At 41.7% G+C, this 18587-nt stretch overlaps 2 protein-coding genes across 3 annotated transcripts; both read left to right on the top strand.

Moving 5' to 3' along the window:
* Nucleotides 1-515: 515 nt before the first annotated feature.
* On the top strand, nucleotides 516-5235 carry mfsd8 (major facilitator superfamily domain containing 8). The gene is made up of 12 exons (XM_047048960.1): nucleotides 516-873; nucleotides 1009-1091; nucleotides 1249-1292; nucleotides 1603-1843; nucleotides 2000-2113; nucleotides 2511-2655; nucleotides 2768-2826; nucleotides 2931-3039; nucleotides 3157-3291; nucleotides 3416-3519; nucleotides 3830-4056; nucleotides 4383-5235. Exons 1-12 carry the CDS (start codon nucleotides 815-817, stop codon nucleotides 4587-4589), a joined length of 1527 nt encoding a protein of 508 aa, XP_046904916.1. The 5' UTR covers nucleotides 516-814; the 3' UTR covers nucleotides 4590-5235.
* Nucleotides 5236-8633: 3398 nt separating this feature from the next.
* Nucleotides 8634-17162, top strand: LOC124487088 (uncharacterized RNA-binding protein C23E6.01c-like). 2 transcript variants are annotated; one of them, XM_047049119.1, is made up of 18 exons: nucleotides 8634-8819; nucleotides 9104-9126; nucleotides 10061-10124; nucleotides 11016-11221; nucleotides 11309-11377; nucleotides 11476-11544; nucleotides 11626-12036; nucleotides 12161-12325; nucleotides 12416-12470; nucleotides 12564-12654; nucleotides 12751-12892; nucleotides 13526-13630; nucleotides 13815-13905; nucleotides 14168-14336; nucleotides 14459-14533; nucleotides 14692-14794; nucleotides 15371-15489; nucleotides 16647-17162. In XM_047049119.1, exons 1-18 carry the CDS (start codon nucleotides 8792-8794, stop codon nucleotides 16783-16785), a joined length of 2124 nt encoding a protein of 707 aa, XP_046905075.1. In that variant the 5' UTR covers nucleotides 8634-8791; the 3' UTR covers nucleotides 16786-17162. The 2 variants fall into 2 exon arrangements, with proteins under 2 accessions (XP_046905075.1, XP_046905076.1); XM_047049120.1 differs by lacking the exon at nucleotides 13526-13630.
* Nucleotides 17163-18587: the final 1425 nt, after the last annotated feature.

The raw sequence follows: 18587 nt of genomic DNA, 5'->3' as shown, positions 1-18587 counted from the left end.
ATTTACATTTAGCAGACGCTCTTATCCAGAGCAATTTACAGTAAGTACAGGGACATTCCCCCGAGGCAAGTAGGGTGAAGTGCCTTGCCCAATAACACAACGTCATAGGCGTGGCCGGGAATCGAACCGGAAACCCCCTGATTAGCTTTTAAAAAAACTCTTTATTCAAATGGTAATCAATAAATCATCTAGCAAATAGATTACGGTGTTTAATAAGGCTACACTTTACATCTTTACACAACCATCTCTCCATCCAAGATTTGAGACCCTACGGTATGTCGCTGGCGTAGTATGTAGGGGGCGCTGTAAAGAAAGGCTGTTTCGTGTGTATTGCAGAAGAAGAATTGTACGGAAGCTTAGTTACAAAAGGTACGTTCGACTTCATGCAGCGCCGGCGGGGCCGACAGCCGGCTGCAGCTGGCTGCCTTGAATCTGAGAATGCCATTGGCTGCTTCAGTCAGCCGGGCTTCAGGTGGCTGCAGACGATGCCAGCGCTGCATTAAGTCGAACGCACCTAAAGTTAAGAATCACATGAGCCGTCTGCATTGTAAATAGTCAGAGCTGTGGCTTGCGTCTGAAATTAATTTTTGGTATGATACGGCGACGAACGATTTCTTTCGTTTGGACATTTAAGTTAGTGTGTTTCGTTTCGTAAGGATAGCTTGACTTGTCGCACGCAAACATGTTGTCAGCAGATAGAATGAAGTTCAATTTAGGTTTAGTAGGATAATGTTCTAATCAGTTATCAGTAATGCCAGTGTAGAAAACTATATGTAGCTAAACTTACTATAGTATCTTTGGGTTGTTACCAACAATGTCTCAACTTATGGATTCAGAAGAGAACACTCCATTGCTGAAAGATGATTCCAGGAGGTAGGTTAATGAACGTTATCATCCTTGACATACGCCTGAAAAATTATTATCATCACCAATGACCAAAATATTGTAATATAGTTTTTCTGCTATTACTTCAAAGAAACGTCTCAGCTTTTTGTTGTTATTCTTCAGTGATGACTGTCAAGGGGATGACTACAAGAGTAGGTGGCGGTCTATTCGAGTCATGTACTTTACGATGTTCCTCAGCAGTGTTGGTAAGCAAATAATTATTTCATACGAAGCATGGTCATGCAAGCCCAGTACACAACGAAGAACAGGATGTGAAATTAAGATCTATGACACAATGCCAGATTTACACACACAGCTGTTATCCATATTTTTTTTTTCACTATGTACCACATTTGCTTACAGGTTTCACAATTGTCATAACATCATTATGGCCCTATCTGCAGAAGGTAAGGGTTCACTGTAAGTGATGGAGAACCTAGCCTTAATTGACATGGATTATATTTTATAACACCCGTGGTCACAACATACTGCAAATAAATTATTTTGAATAATTGTTGTTAATTAAGATCATTAAGACTAAATTAATCCAAACCGCCTAAGCAGTATGTGCTGACTTATCTGGATGAGCAAAAGACTGCAGTGGTTTTGCTTGTATCTTGTCACCTACCAACTGGTGACTACACCACAGACAAGTTTTGGACCCCCAGTGGGCGGTATGTTCATTCACAGTAAAATGGCATCTTCTCCCATGCCCAGATCGACAGCACCGCCAACGCCAGTTTCCTGGGCTGGGTGGTGGCAGCCTACAGTTTGGGCCAGATGCTAGCCTCTCCACTGTTTGGCCTGTGGTCCAATTACAGGCCCAGGAGAGAGCCGCTGGTCTGCTCCATATGCATCAACGTCTTTGCCAACATCTACTACTCGTACGTCTACCTGCCCTCCACCGAGAACAAGATCCACATGCTTATGGCTCGAGCCTTTGTAGGCTTCGGTGCAGGTATGTCGACCATTGGTCATGGTCAAAATGGGGCTGATTTCGTTTTCTCTCTCATGTCAGAAGCTCGATGGATATAAAACACTTTCCCTTTTCACCATGTAGTCTGCTGAGAATGCGTCCCGTAAGCATGCTGCGTGGTCCCTGTGTGCTGTGTAGGTAACGTGGCTGTGGTGAGGTCCTACGTGGCCGGGGCCACGTCTCTGAAGGAGAGGACCGGGGCTATGGCTAACATGAGTGCCTGCCAGGCCTTGGGCTTCATCCTGGGACCAGGTACGACTCGTGATCTGACTTGTTAGTGCTCAGCAAGATGAGACTCATTAAAATGAGCTGGAAGAGGGGCATTTCTGCCTTTATCATTTTTCATAGAGAGAGACAGTGTAGAGGGGACAGGAAATGCAGGGGGAGAGAGAAGGGATGACATGCAGTAAGGGTCTTGTGCTGGATTCAAGCCCGGACCACTGCGGTAGGGCCGTAGCCTATACGGTGTGCGCACTTTTCCGGTGAACTACCAGGGCGCCCCAAGACTAGACTCGTTTGACTGTCCCAAAATAATTATTTTTCAGGCAGGAAATTGTGCTGTAAAAGGAAGTTATATTTGACTCCGCCTACAGTCAAAGCACAGACTAAAAGTCATCGTCTCCCACTCTGAGGATGGTTGTTGTTTCAGCTTTGCAGGCAGGGTTGTCCTTCATTGGTGAGCAGGGTCTCAATGTGAAAATCATCAACCTCCAGTTCAACATGTACACAGCCCCAGCTCTGTTGGCTGCAGGCTTTGGGGTCATCAATATCCTGCTTGTTGTATTGGTCTTAAGGTCAGTTTCGAGGTCATCCAGGTTCATCTGACTTTGCTTTTGATCCATGGGTCTGTAGTTTGCACTCCATGGGTTTGGGGCTGCAGGCATTATAGTTGTGTCTGTGCTGCAGGGAACACCGGGTCGACGATAGCGGGAGACACATCCGATCCATCAATTATGTGTCAGAAGGTATGTGTTTTTGTTTAGTTTTACAGTTAAAGTTACAGTTCAGAAATGGAAGCTTTCTGATTCTGTGTGTGTATAAACGGATAATATGTCCCCCTCTTTTGTAGAACATGTGGACGTGAGCCAGGAGACGGTCGAGGATACCGACCAAATCGCCGTGTTGACCTCCAACATCCTCTTTTTCGTCATCATGTTTGTCTTTGCTGTCTTTGAGACGTGCGTACTATTCTGAGTATTCTATTTGGAGCAGACGCCTCAGTAGTTCAAGAGTTTGATGTTTTATGCTCACCTGTGAAGGGTCTGCTTAGAGTCTTGGTGTTTTGTGTTTGATAGCATCTCGACCCCTCTGTCTATGGACATGTTCGCCTGGACCAGGAAGGATGCAATTCTGTACAATGGCCTGATCATCTCCTTAATCGGCGTAGAGTCCATCTTTGTGTTTATAGCCGTGAAGATGATCTCACAAAGGTTTTTTCAACGTACTCAATGAGGACCTATACCTGCATGTGTTTCATTACAATCAATGTTAGCTTCTCCATGATGCCAACTTAATGAGGCTTGATTCGAACATGGTGTGTTGTCGTTTTCCCAGGGCTGGAGACAGACCTGTGCTACTAGGAGGCTTGATCATCATATTGTGCGGCTTCTTCATCCTCCTCCCATGGGGGAACCAGTACCCCAACATCCAATGGGCAGGTAATGTCCCCTTTATGGTAACCTTTCACGACCCCAAAAACCTTTCTTGTTCACTGCAGGTTTTGCATTATGGGCTTCTTACATTTACATTTAGTCATTTAGCAGACGCTCTTATCCAGAGCGACTTACAGTAAGTACAGTAACATTCCCCCCGAGGCAAGTAGGGTGAAGTGCCTCGCCCAAGGACACAATGTCATTTGGCGTGGCAGGGAAGCGATCCGGCAACCTTCTGATTACTAGCCCGACTCCCTCACCGCTCAGCCATCTGACTCTCTGGCTTCTTGTGTGTGTGTGTATTGTCTCCTGAAAGATCTCAAGAACAAAACACTGTCCCTAGAGACTTTTATACCCACCCCGGCCTCCAATAGCTCCTTTGAGCCCACTGGCTGTCCGGCCGAGCAGACCTGGTGCCAGTACACCCCGGCCATCCACCTGGCCCAATACATCGCCTCGGATGTTCTCATAGGGGTGGGTTACCCAGCCTGCAACGCTATGTCCTACACACTCTACTCCAAAGTCTTAGGCCCAAAGCCACAGGTAAGGAAGGCCATTTTGAGTACAATTCTTCCCACTGACTTAAAGTGAAAGCTAACACTGTTACACTGAGCCATATTTGATCTAGATTTAGATTGAGACTCGTGTGTGAGCATTTTTAGCATTCCGACCCATTCACGCAACTGAAGCGACAGTGTTTCTGAATGAGACACAGGGTCATTTGATATGAATGGGGCTTTCACATGCAACTAAAGTGGAGTTGAATTCAGGTGTTCATTTTCCACTGCATACATGTACCATTATTAAAACAAATCTGGTGTTCCATGTTGACCGTGGCCCAATCCCTGACGATGTGTGTCTGTCTCCAGGGTATGTACATGGGCTGGCTGACTGCTTCAGGCAGCGGGGCCCGGACCCTGGGCCCTGTGTTTGTCTCACAGGTGTACACCATTTTGGGGCCCCGCTGGGCCTTCAGCCTCATCTGTGTCATTGTGCTGGGGGCCATAGTGCTCCTGGGGGGGCTCTACCACAGACTCATCGCCTTCTCTGTGCGTCACGGGAGGATCATAGAGTAGATCATGGAGGAATCTCCCCTCATGCTTCTCCACAGCTTTGTTCAGTCTATTTTAGGACTTTGAGCCCAAAATGTGTCACATTTCCACAAGTATATGTTGTCGCCACTGGGATGTGGTAAATGCGTTAGTTTGTCTCAGGGTTGACTGTTTGGTCATGAAATACGTTTGGGTCATATTAGGTGAATGGTGATGTGTTAGGGCCTAGTCTCTTGCTGAAATGAAGCTTGTGTAATCGTTTTACCCATATGGCCTTGATAAGCTTGCCCATCTTGAAGGTCCTTGACTCCTTTGAGGGACCACTTTTTATTTTAGCTGAAAATGTATTAATTAATATAGGTTAACCTTGTTACTGAGTTCATTCAGTTACTTTTACAAGATTTCAATATTGCTTTTCAAGATGTTCATTGGCTAGTAGTTAAAATACTAGTTGAAATAAGCTTATTTGAGCAAAAATACTAGTTGAAATGAGCTTATTCGAGCTAATAATACCTGTCTTAAACTTTTAAACAAAGTTTAAAACAGGCAAATACCATAACTATAAAGATATGTGATTCAGAATGATAGGAATGTTAATTATTTTGGCTTGTTCTGATAATTATGTTTCTGTATGTGTGTGTATATATACAGTGCCCTCCAAAAGTATTGGAACAGTGAGGCCAATTCCTTTATTTTTGCTGTAGACTGAAAACATTTGGGCTTGACATCAAACGATGAATGTGAAACCAGAGATCAACGTTTCAGCTTTTATTTCCAGGTATTTACATCAGGATCTGATGCACAAATTAGAAAATATCACCTTTTTGTTCGAACCCACCCATTTGTCACGTGAGCAAAAGTATTGGAACATATGACTGACAGGTGTGTTTTGTTGCCCAGGTGTGTCCTATTACATACATTATTCAATCAATAAATACCACTGAATGTCTACACTCAGGTTCAGATTGGGTAAGATAGGTTTTGTCTATGCAGACTGTATTCAGAGGTGAAAACAACATGAAAACCGGAGCGCTGTCTTTGGGTGAAAAACAAGCAATTGTGAGTCTTAGAGAAGATGGAAAATCAATCAGAGCCATTGCAGAAACATTGGCCATAGCCAGTACAACCATTTGGAATGTCCTGAAGAAGAAGAAAACTACTGGTGTACTAAGTAACAGACGTCGAACAGGTAGACCAAGGAAAACATCAGCAGTTGATGACAGAAACATTGTGAGAGCTGTAAAGAAAGACCCTAAAACAACTGTTAGTGAGATCAGCAACAACCTCCAGATGGCAGGAGTGAAGGTATCACTATCTACTGTTCGCAGAAGACTTCATGAACAAAAGTACAAGGGCTACACCAGAAGATGCAAACCACTCATTAGCAAGAAGAATAGGAAGGCCAGGCTGGAATTTGCCAAAAAGTACAGAGATGAACCTCAAAAATTCTGGGACAAAGTTTTATGGACTGATGAGACAAAGATTAACTTTTACCAAAGTGATGGAAAGGCTAAAGTTTGGAGAAAGAAAGGAACTGCTCATGATCCCAAACACACAAGCTCATCTGTGAAACACGGTGGAGGTAATGTCATGGCTTGGGCTTGCATGGCTTCTTCTAGGACGGGCTCATTAATCTTCATTGAGGATGTAACACATGATGGCAGCAGCAAAATGAACTCGGAAGTCTACAGAAACATTTTGTCTGCCAATTTAAGGAAAGATGCAACCAAACTGATTGGCAGAGCCTTCATCATGCAGCAAGATAACGACCCAAAACACACTGCCAAAACAACAAAGGAGTTCATCAGGGGCAAGAAATGGAAGGTATTAGACTGGCCAAGTCAATCTCCAGACTTAAACCCTATAGAGCATGCATTTTACCTGCTTAAGAGGAGACTGAAGGGAGGAACCCCACAAAACAAACAACAACTGAAAGAGGCTGCAGTGAAAGCCTGGGAAAGCATCAAAAAGGAAGAATGCAAAAGTTTGGTGACGTCAATGGGTCACAGACTTGCTGCAGTTATTGAAAGCAAAGGATTTGCAACTAAATATTAAGTCTTATTCACTTAAATATGTTTTAAGTATATCTGTTCCAATACTTTTGCTCACATGACAAATGGGTGGATTCAAACAAAATGTGATATTTTCTTAGTTGTGCATCAGATCCTGATGTAAATACCTGGAAATAAAAGCTGAAACGTTGATCTCTGGTCTCACGTTCATTATTTGATGTCAAGCCCAAATGTTTTCAGTCTACAGCAAAAATAAAGGAATTCGCCTCACTGTTCCAATACTTTTGGAGGGCACTGTATATATATATATATATATATACACACACAAGTACATACACAAGTGTATGTGTGTGTATATATATATATATATATATATATATATATACACACACACAAGTCCATAGTCTAGGCACGAAATTCTTATCCTGTGAAAATTATACCACAGGACTGGTATGATACTAACTGTTAACTATATCAATTCAGCCCATTTGATTATTTTTATTTACAGTTATAACATAATAAGCACTGAACAATTTCTACTACAGCACAAAAGCATTTTCATACGTAAGTCTGGAGCCAGGCGTGGTATCGTCATTATAATTATTTGGTGGTGTTCCATTTTCTTTTATATATTTATCTATCAAATAAATTAATAAAATAGTATTAATATATGCATAAATATCACACTTTATACCATTAAAATTGGTTAAAATGCTGTCTTCCAAACCGATGCTTATGTGATGAATGTGAAGAATTATATTTATATTGTGTAATGTTACTAATGTTTATTTGCATTGGTAATGACTGATAATACGCTTGACTGTTGTATAATGTGTATACGCAGTTGTTGACATTTTAAGAAATCATAGAATCAAAAACATTCTCAAAGATGAGCAGTGATGTTGGTTTGTTTGTCTGTAACTGGAATATAAAATGTTAATCATGATACTGTTTGAAAAAATTATAATAAAACAAGACATTTTCAGAGGACTTTTTGTGAGTGTATTGCAAAAAGTAACATCGGTCAGTCATTATCAATTGCTGCGTATCAATACTTTTATGTTCGTCATGCAAAGTCGACAGCTTATCATCGAACAGAAACAATTCCACCATGAAGGTTTCTCTCTTGTCACCCACGTTGCCTGGGCAAACCTGTGGTTCTTCTCCCCGTTCCTGAGGTCTCATCGGTGATGGGATGTGAGGTGAGGCCTTGGGGATCCTCCATAGATCCAGACTTTGTTCACCTTTCCTCTGCTTGGGAAGCCAGGGTGTGAGCTGGATTTGGCCATTGCCCTCCTTGAAGGAACTGCATGTTCAGATTATGTTGATGCCATTGATAGCAAACATTAAATATAGCACTATGGGGCCTATCATGAGGGATACCAAATAAAATAATTCTGCATACCTGAACCAGAAGCTGGCTAATGATCTGCAGGCTTCTTTACTCCATACTGGCTGTTAGACTTGCTAAGATGGTCACTGAGTAAAGTCGGGAAGCAGGATTTCAACAGGGATCTGCTGTTCAACACTATTGGTATAGATGCTGGAAGAATTCCCTGCAGTGAAGGCCACGTTTGTTCCTAACCCACCTCCAGTTGAGAGGCAAGTGGGCCTGTAGTGTGGCAAGGCCATCGAAGGATAGTTTGCTCTTGTCACACCTGTATCTCCCATTTGAAGGCAAGTCTGAAGATTGCCAGTACAAATTTGGCCGGGACATGTTTGGTGAGAAGTACACGTACTTGGACCATCGATCATCAATATTGTTTTATGAATGCAAAGTGAAACTGCATATGAATGGGACATTTTATTTAGCTATATTTCTCAGGTCTTTTGATGTAGTTTATTGTTTACTTGGTAATTTAATATATATATATACAATTATATATGTTATAATATATAAAATATATCTTTCAACTCTGCAGGTTAAATAAAAAATGTGGTCAGTAGCCTATATTCTGCAGAGTCGTCTACATTCTGTCATGTACTTGCCACTCCACGTTGATAGGTGGCAGCAAATGCATTTCCTAAAGTCGATTCCATTAAAGAAGAGTTGGCGCATGTGTTTGGTAAGTTCGAAGCATAGAGTTAGGGTTCGAAGTCCAACATCGACGCTGTGAAGTGGAAGCCCGTAACATTAAACAATATGATTTATTTTACTTAATTACTTTAAATTCAGTCGTATTATATATCGTAAAGATATAGCCGTCGTTAAATATGGCTAGATTTAGACAAGTGGAACCAGGTAAGAGAATGTATTCATTTTGTTTGGTACAAAGTTGCTGAGCAAAAAATAGGCAGGTTTGCTACAAGCAAAGCCTAACAAACTTAGATTGAGGAAATGCTAGCTGACTTATTTAAGTATTGGTGGGTTGACAGTTGTTAACGTTTGGATGCACTAAAATGCTTGTATTGACCATTTCTTCAGTATTTTGCTAATGTGGTAGGCCAGCTCTAGTGTGTTTGATTGTACATGGCTTAATCTGAAGTTTATTTCTACATGTTTGCAATGTCTATTTTTCCTTCTAGATGACGCTGACCTCCGCATGGTCGTAAGTACTAAATTCGTTTTTTGTTTGGTTTAGTCAAGCATTACTGCAACGTAATTGTATTAGAAGTTCATGGAAACCCTAGGCCAAATAAATATTGTTGATCGACGGCGACGAACGCGGAAATGTCGTTTGTAGTCTAGCTAGCTTCTATCGAATCGTTTGATGTTGTAGCAGGCATAGACATTATGTTTATTATGTTTATGGTAGCAGGTGTATCAGTTCATGATTGTCAAGGTTATTTAAGGAAATTAAATGTTGTATTTCTCAAGTCGTAACAAATTCGGGCATATGTCGAGCGGATGTATAGTTACATAACATTTATTCATTTAGCAGACGCTTTTATCTAAAGCGACTTCCAAGAGAGAGCTTTAAGACAGTGCATAGGTCAATGATCATAAACGAGATGGCCCCAAAACATTGTGGGTAGCCAAAACATGAAGCATACATTGTGGAAAGCAAATAAGTGCCAATGGGAAGAAACATAAGAGCATGTAGTTAAACAAGTTACAATTAAACATGTTTGACTCGTAGTGAACACCTGAGTATCACGACTACAGGTAGGGAGGACAAAATGTTCTGCTCTCAATGTAATCACAACGGAGAGTTCCAAGCGTCAAGCGTGTAGTACAGAGATGGTGACGAGTAGGACGTGCGTCGCAGTCTTGCGGCTCCCCATTTTTTGCACTTCTGCCATATGTTTACAATGCCATTTGCACAGCTGTATCATAAGCTACAAACTGATACACAATAAAAGTTTGGTATGTACAAAGTTTGCACATATTGTTCTTTGTGTGTGTGTGTGTGTGTGTTACTATGCCTGTTCCTATATGCCCCTCCACTCCCTTCCCCACAGCGTTTTTTTCCATTGTGCACGTGCCTGCTCATTGTGTTATGAAAATACAGGTAATTGAATGACCTGTTTTTCTCATGACAGGAAACAGTCTTGGAAATTGCACATGCAGAATCTAATGGGCGAGATGTAAAAATTGGACTTCTTGGTAAGAAGCAGTGCTTGAACATGAATGATGCACACAAACGTGTCATGATGACTGTCTGCAGTGATGTAATATTTGAGTCATTTTAGTGGACAGTTTCATAGAAAGCCATGTATAGGGAGGGTTTGAAGATACTACCTTCTAAACTGCAGTCAAACTGCTATACTCATCCCCATTATTAACACTGCCGATAAGTTCTGAATTTTGTTGTTGGGCAACACAAGATGATTTTTCTTCATTGTCTCATTAGGTGCTGAATATCTTTTCAACCCACTGTATAATAATAAGTAAATAATGTTACTAGTATCAGTATAGCCTTTTACTTTATGTGTGGGGGCGCTAGCTCCCCCTTTATTTGCTATTCATATTGTTTTTTTCCTGTCACAAAGAATCTGCTTATAACCTGCTTATAACCTCATAAAGTTCCAAGTACTTTATTTGTCATTGTCTAAAAAACGAGACAGTAGAGGCAGCAACAGGCGGCTGATGATGGCATGAGTGAAAACTCTGTCTCTCAGCCATGCTTAAATACATGAATTGGACAGTACAGATATAGAATGCACAGAATTACTTCCTTAACGGGTCTTTAATGGTCAGTGCACTGATACACTAGAGCATTCAGCAGCTGAAGTGGTCGTTAATTACATTCAAGTCCCAGTTTGTACATGATTTGCCTCACAGTCTCCTAACTGTCTGGGCTGTGTGCTATATTCTGCTCAGAGAGAGGCCTCGCTGTAGGACCTCTTGACCTTACAGATACTCGGGCTGCACATGTACACAGCAAATCTGCCTTACAATAACTAAATATACATTGAGGTGCATCAATAGTTGCAGGATAGTGTTAAGAGTGCAGACCATTACATATCACTGAGTGAAATCTATTCTGATTTGCAGGTTTAGATGAGCACAACAATATCTGTTACCTGCAGGGGGGTTATGATTATGATGATGGCAGACCAAACGATGATGTCCCTACGAGTTTGTACTGTGGAGTTTCCAAAGAGTTCTTGGCCAAAAAACTGTCGACCAGGCCTCCAGTTAGGCGGCAAAAGAAACCCGAAACCACAGTGCTCTCCACCACCACATATTCAGCTGAAACTGTGAGTGTTTTAATACAAATACAAATAATGAAAGAAAAGCCAATTGTGTATGCTGACCTGACTAAACATTTGTTGTGCTTTCTGTAGCATTTTAAACTATTAGAAGAAGAGGAGAAGAGCAAGGAGAGATCTGAGAAAAAGCGGCTTAGAAAATTGGTGAGTTTCACTTTCAAAATCACGAGGTTTGCCGGTTGATTAGAAGCAAATTATTTAAGCAAGTGGGAAAAGTACAATAAAAAATGTCTGCCCAACAGAGACAAAGGGAGAGGCGACGTCTAGAGAAATCGGATAAACTAAAACTTAACACAGAGCATTTGTTAGAGGTTAGTCATCTGTCTCTTCCTGCCAATGTCCTTTTCCTGCAACCTTGGAGCATTGTTTGAATAAAAAATATATTTTGACAGGATAATAATGATAACACGCAGTGTAAGGTGGCGGAGAGTAAAGGTGTACTTAAGAAATCTAAAGGGGCCACTGTTATAGAAGCACAAGAAAAAACAGCTGCATCTAGTAAACCAGCTGAATCTAGTAAACCAGCTGCATCCAGTCAACCAGCTGCATCCAGTCAACCAGCTGCATCCAGTCAACCAGCTGCATCCAGTCGACCAGCTGCATCCAGTCAACCAGCTGCATCCAGTCAACCAGCTGCATCCAGTCAACCAGCTGCATCCAGTCAACCAGCTGCATCCAGTCAACCAGCTGTATCCAGTCAACCAGCTGCATCCAGTAATTCTGACAACAGTGGCAGCAGCAGGGAAGAGGATTCCAGTGAGGATGAGGAAGATGTTAAAAAGAGCTTGTCTGGGCAATGCGAGGTAAAAAATAATATGTGCGTCAACAGTTGTATTGATAGATTTCAGTTGTGGTTAGTGTCAGAGTAATGCTAGGGTAGAACAAAGTACTCATTAAATGGACTGGTCTTCTCTATGGTTTCTGCAGCAAGAGCTGGACCTCACCAGCTGTTTTATATCCAAAGCTGTTGACATAGCCAAGCGTAAATTTGAACTCAAGCCTAAGCCAGAGAATAAGACGGAGAAGAAGATTCCAGCTCCGGTCAGCCAACCGAAAACAAAGCCAAATGAAGAAAAGAATGAAGTAAAACAGGTACAGAAGTTAACATAATCATTTAAAACGAAGACATGGTAGACCATTATTGTTAGTGGTTAAAATGTGTGAATTTTCTTTATCTTACAGAATTTGCCTTTTCCAAAGTCTGAAGATTTACAGAAAATTAGTACAGAGCTTGCCGGTAAATCAGAAGAGATTAAAACATTTTATGAATGATTGATTATTAATGAAAAGTCACAAAACCACATGTTGAAACAAATGTCTTTTTTTACAGTAATGGGAAACAAGTTTGCAAGCAATGGCCGTTTTGATGTGGCTGTGAAGTATTTTACTGATGCAATTAAGTATAACCCCAAAGAATATAGGTAAGAAGCGCTCTGACGGTGACATTTGAATCTAGACACCGGTTATGAACTTCTACGCATGCCAGATTTTGAGATCAACTCTACACTCTCTTCCAGGTTGTTTGGCAACCGTTCCTTCTGCTTCGAGAAGATGCAGGAGTATGAGAGGGCGGTGACTGATGCTGAGTTGTCCCTCAACTTGTGTCCTGGCTGGGTCAAGGGCCTTTACAGGAAGGGAAGAGCTTTGGCCGGTCTGCAGGTATCGTTATCAGTCACCGGGGCCCGTAGTTTGCCAGTGTGATTTGTGTATCGTGGCTCAGATGTTCCCTCTAGGTAGGGCTGGGCGATATGGGTTAAAAAATTATCACGATAGATATTTATATTTCCATTTCGATAACGATAATTAAGACGATAGACCACAGATCCGTAGTAGTAGCAAAATAAGTCTCTTCCTCAACTTTTTCCCTACACTCGGCATAAAGTTTAGGCAACGCGGTGTGAGAGAAATGTTTGCGGCCAGGGAGCACGTACCTGGGGTCAAGTAACTTAAGCTTTTTAAAAACTTGCTTTTTATCAATACTTTGGCGCAAACTCACACTTTCTGCATGTTCCAACGAGTGATTTTGCTTTAGGTGGTAAAAAAGGTTTGTCGTATTACCAGACTTGGTAGAATTTGTTATCGCCCAGCCGTACCTCTAGTCTTAAGAAAATGTTTACCTAGTAAACGGGCACCTATCCTTCTGATGCATACCAAGGCCTGGCATTGATCTAACTTACACAATGTTGCACCCTCATAATGAACCAGGAAGTTTTTCTTCTATGCCCGGATACCCACAAGACAATGAGGATATTGTGTGTCTCTCTCTAACCCTTTGCTTGTTTCCCCCTCCAGAGATATGATGAGGCTGCCCAGGCCTTTAAGGAGGTCCTACAGTTAGACAGCTCCTGTGTAGATGCTGCCCAGGAGCTCATGAGGGTTCAGATAATACAGCTAATGGTCAGAAGTAGTACCTACTCTCATGGGTCTCCTGTGTGTTAGAACGGGACTTCTACTTTGACTGCTATTTTGAGGAATTGGTTTAATTTGAGTTAACAGTACGGAAATGTCTTCTAAACTGTATAATCTGGGTATGTTTCTCTCTTTTGCCTCTAACCTGAACACTACCTTTTTAATATTGCAGGAGTTTGGCTACTCTCGAGAGCAGAGCTCAAATGCCTTAATTATTCATGGCACAGTGAAGAAAGCTCTTGAGGCGCTGTCAAACATTTCTGGTAGGCCTGCCAAGGAAACTTGATGCACCTGTAATATTATTTCTCAAAAAACAATGCCCCTGTAATGACACATACTTGTCATGTAAGCGGAAGGTATTAAAACGATTCTACTTTGAATCACTACTATAGGCTTTAATATGCCTATAGGGACTCGCATAGTGCAGCGTGTATTGGTCAAATCTAAAACGTTTCACTTGTTACTTGAGGTTTTGAAATATGTACTTGATGGTAAATAACCAAATGCTCCGTGTGCTTATCCCAGGTGCCTCGTTTATTACTAATGGGGTCTACCCGAATACTGCTGCCTCTCCCCCATCATGGTTCCAGGCCCCAACCCCAACCAATCCCCAGATCCAGCCCCCAACCAAAGCACAGACCCAACAGCTAAATAGTGCAGTCAAACCCAGGCAGGAAATGCCTCAAGCACAACTGTAAGTGACTGTGATTCTTGGTGTTCATGTAGTTATGTGAACAGTATGTGAACCTGCAGATGTGAGAAAAGATGACACCTCAACTACCATTTTATTAACGCCTTTCTTAAATGTTTGGACAGCGAACTATTTCCTGTTTGGGTTGGGAACCTGGGCCAAACGGTTACAGAATCCATCTTGAAATACTTATTCAGCATGTGAGTGACTTCCACCTAATCACATTCCGTAGCTCACTGGCATAGTCAAGCGATGTACCATTTCTCAATGTATCCAAATGGAGTTATATTAGTACAGCGTTGTGATATGCGTCATGGACTCTGCAGTTTTGAAGCTGGCGACTTGTCTTCTCTTGCAGTGCTGGAGATGTTCACAGTGTAAAGCAGCTGCGTAGCAGACGATGTGCCTTTGTCAATTTCACCAGCAAGAGCCACTGTGATGTTGCCGTCCAAAAGTTACATGTGAGTGTCTTCTGTCAACGTCGTATGGGAAATGAGGAGAAAAGGCATTCAGTTGAGAGCATAGTTCCAGAACTGAGTCCCGTGTAAACGAGCACTGTTAGGGGGCTCCTGGAATGTTCTCAGCTGCCTTGCACTGTAATCCATAAACTTTTTCCCTGCCATTTTTGGCTTTATTTCTTGAAAGGATAGTTGTAGACAGGCAGGGAGAGAAAGAGAGAGAGATCTGTATGAAATGCCCTGAGCCGGATTTGAACCCATTCTGATTCTGATGCTGCTGTGTTAGGTCATAGCCTTTCTTGTATACGCCCTTTCCTAGTGAGCCAGTGGAAACGCCTCCACCTTAACATTTATTGTTCAAGTTTACACCTCTACAAACTCTACCTAAATGAATCATTTGCACTAAGGGCACCATGTCATTGTGGTTGAGATGTTGTTTTGTAAAATGCAGACAATTCCATTCCACTAACCACTATAATCATTTTACAACTGTGCACTTACTAAATGTGCTACTTGTCCATGGCTTTGGATAAAAGTGTACGCTGAATGAATACACCGAAATGCCCTTTCTATCAACAGGGCCATGAACTCCATGGCACCAGGGTGACTGTTCGCTACCCAGACAGAATCCCCACACACATGGGCATGTCCAAGGCGGCTCGGCAGGCTGTGGACCTGCCAGAAAACTGCCAGAGCAGGTGAGGAACCACCGGACAAGCACACTACTGTTACTCTCAGTGAAGCTAGTTGTGCTGTTACTCTCAGTGGAGCTAGTTGTGCTGTTACTCTCAGTGGAGCTAGTTGTGCTGTTACTCTCAGTGGAGCTTGTTGTGCTGTTACTCTCAGTGAAGCTAGTTGTGCTGTTACTCTCAGTGGAGCTAGTTGTGCTGTTACTCTCAGTGGAGCTAGTTGTGCTGTTACTCTGTGGAGCTAATTGTCATGTTCACCTTTTTGTATTCTATTAGAAAAGTCTGTCAGACAAATTTAATGTAGCGAGGGTACAATTTCTGAAATTAAGTGTGCTTGTAGCCAGGGCAGTTGAATTATTATTGCCTTCCAACCTGTTGATTCAATTCATATTAAGTGCCCATAATGTTCAAATATTTGGAGAAAGACAATAGTTATAGGGTGTACCTGCATTTTCACATTCCTAAAAGACAAACTCACTGACATTAGAGTTTCTGGCCAAAACATTTGATTTAACATTAAATGCATATTGCATAGATCAGAAAGTATACTTCAGAGATTTGCGGTTTAAAGGTAAGGCCAGTCATGTTGCAACCTACATAGCCAGCTAAAAGGGGACAGATGGCACAAAACCAAAATTACATTTTCAGATTTTCAAGAATTATGTAACTAACATGACAAATCTGAAACTGGACTTAAATAGAAAAAACCTGAGCACACTGTCCCAGAAAACCCTGAACATACATTTTTAAAGATGCATTTGAAAGTAGATCAATTCTGCTTCATTTGAGACAGACCAGTGAATATGGACAAAGAAAGTGAGGCGAGGACATGTAGGTCAATGGCTCAGGTAGGATTCAAACCCCTGTAGTACAGCCTCAGCTTACATGGTACACACTTAACCATAGTGCTACCAGGGTCCCAGTACAATGAGCAAGCAATAATTTCATGTAAATATCCACTTTAACTGTGCATGATATAAATGTGTATACAAAAAGGAGAATGTCAAGCAGCACTCAAACAAAACAACAAATATACCAATTAGTTGTGTTGGTGCCCCAGATTGTACCACCTCCTGTTGCCATATCTACCCACCTCAGAAGGGTTTTGGTGTGAGTAACATGAAAGTCTAGAGAATAACGGGGACTTCATCCCTCTGGTGACACAGTTCCAAGGAGTGCTTCTTCTGGAGGAACATGGGCTGCAGCAGGAGACCGGTCTGCCCCTACAAACACATCCTGGAACACAAGGGCATCGACAGGCGCAAGACCAGCACCACCGAAGAAGAAACAGGAGAAAGGCACTAGAACCACAGCCTGCTGCCGTAAAAAAAAAAAAAAAAAAACGTTTTCCAGATTTCCACTCAATTGTCAATGTTGCTTGATGGTGGGAATCCATTTTTTTTATGTTGATGAAATCAAAGATGTTTTAAGCGAGTATTGGACATTTCTTTGCATATCTGCTTAGGCAAGGTTCAGGTGCTGCTGTAACATGATCATTAATGTGCCAACTCTAGCTACTACATCAGCAATCATTGTAAAGTTACATTTATTCAAACAAATGCAACCATGCTTTTAATTCTGATTTTAAATAATCACTGCTACCATTCCAGGTATTGAAATACTAAATTATGTCAGTGTTTTTACTCTTTATAATGGGAATACATTTTAAAAAGTGTCCTCTTTTCTCTGTTGTAGTCTTGCTGTATTTGTGAAGCCTGTGTACTGACAAGTACGCACACTTTTAGAGCACCTGCAAAACTCACGTCAATGCTGTGTGCTTGTTAAAGGCATCATTAACCCAACAGGTGGCAGCACATGCCTGGTGTCAATTCAACAGTCCTGGGGTGGCGATCCCCAATTATGGTGAGAATTGCTGCAGGGTATCAACATTGAAATAGCATTCTTTATACAGCATGCCCCCCGTATTCTTATAAGAGCAATACTCACTGCTGTGTGAGGGGAAACTGCCTTGTAATGGCTCATTTGACACTGGGTCTGTGAACGATTTGAACAGAGAATATTTAAGTCTGAATAATGAAGGCATACATACACAACTTGAATGACACATCACACATTAATATGACTGTCATAGCTCATCTTATACCTTTCCATTCTCATTAATGGATCAAACTAACAGATTAGCGTCTTAGATATTGTACTACTCACTATTGCTTAGCCAGTTTTTCAACCTCCTTTCTTCAAATAGCATTTTCCAGTTTTCTCAAATGAACTTGTCCATTAAAGCCATCAATAGCTACAGCATCAAACAGATCCTTCATGTGTGCCCCACAACAAGCAGGTTCAATTCCCCCCAGGACCTCTGCACCTACAGTGCCCTCCAAAAGTATTGGAACAGTGAGGCGAATTCCTTTATTTTTGCTGTAGACTGAAAACATTTGGGCTTGACATCAAATAATGAACGTGAGACCAGAGATCAACGTTTCAGCTTTTATTTCCAGGTATTTACATCAGGATCTGATGCACAACTAAGAAAATATCACATTTTGTTTGAATCCACCCATTTGTCATGTGAGCAAAAGTATTGGAACAGATATACTTAAAACATATTTAAGTGAATAAGACTTAATATTTAGTTGCAAATCCTTTGCTTTCAATAACTGCAGCAAGTCTGTGACCCATTGACGTCACCAAACTTTTGCATTCTTCCTTTTTGATGCTTTCCCAGGCTTTCACTGCAGCCTCTTTCAGTTGTTGTTTGTTTTGTGGGGTTCCTCCCTTCAGTCTCCTCTTAAGCAGGTAAAATGCATGCTCTATAGGGTTTAAGTCTGGAGATTGACTTGGCCAGTCTAATACCTTCCATTTCTTGCCCCTGATGAACTCCTTTGTTGTTTTGGCAGTGTGTTTTGGGTCGTTATCTTGCGGCATGATGAAGGCTCTGCCAATCAGTTTGGTTGCATCTTTCCTTAAATTGGCAGACAAAATGTTTCTGTAGACTTCCGAGTTCATTTTGCTGCTGCCATCATGTGTTACATCCTCAATGAAGATTAATGAGCCCGTCCTAGAAGAAGCCATGCAAGCCCAAGCCATGACATTACCTCCACCGTGTTTCACAGATGAGCTTGTGTGTTTGGGATCATGAGCAGTTC

Source organism: Hypomesus transpacificus, chromosome 25 (assembly GCF_021917145.1).
Source record: "Hypomesus transpacificus isolate Combined female chromosome 25, fHypTra1, whole genome shotgun sequence".
Classification (NCBI taxonomy): Eukaryota; Metazoa; Chordata; class Actinopteri; order Osmeriformes; family Osmeridae; genus Hypomesus; species Hypomesus transpacificus.
This window is presented reverse-complemented; position numbering and strand designations above follow the sequence as displayed.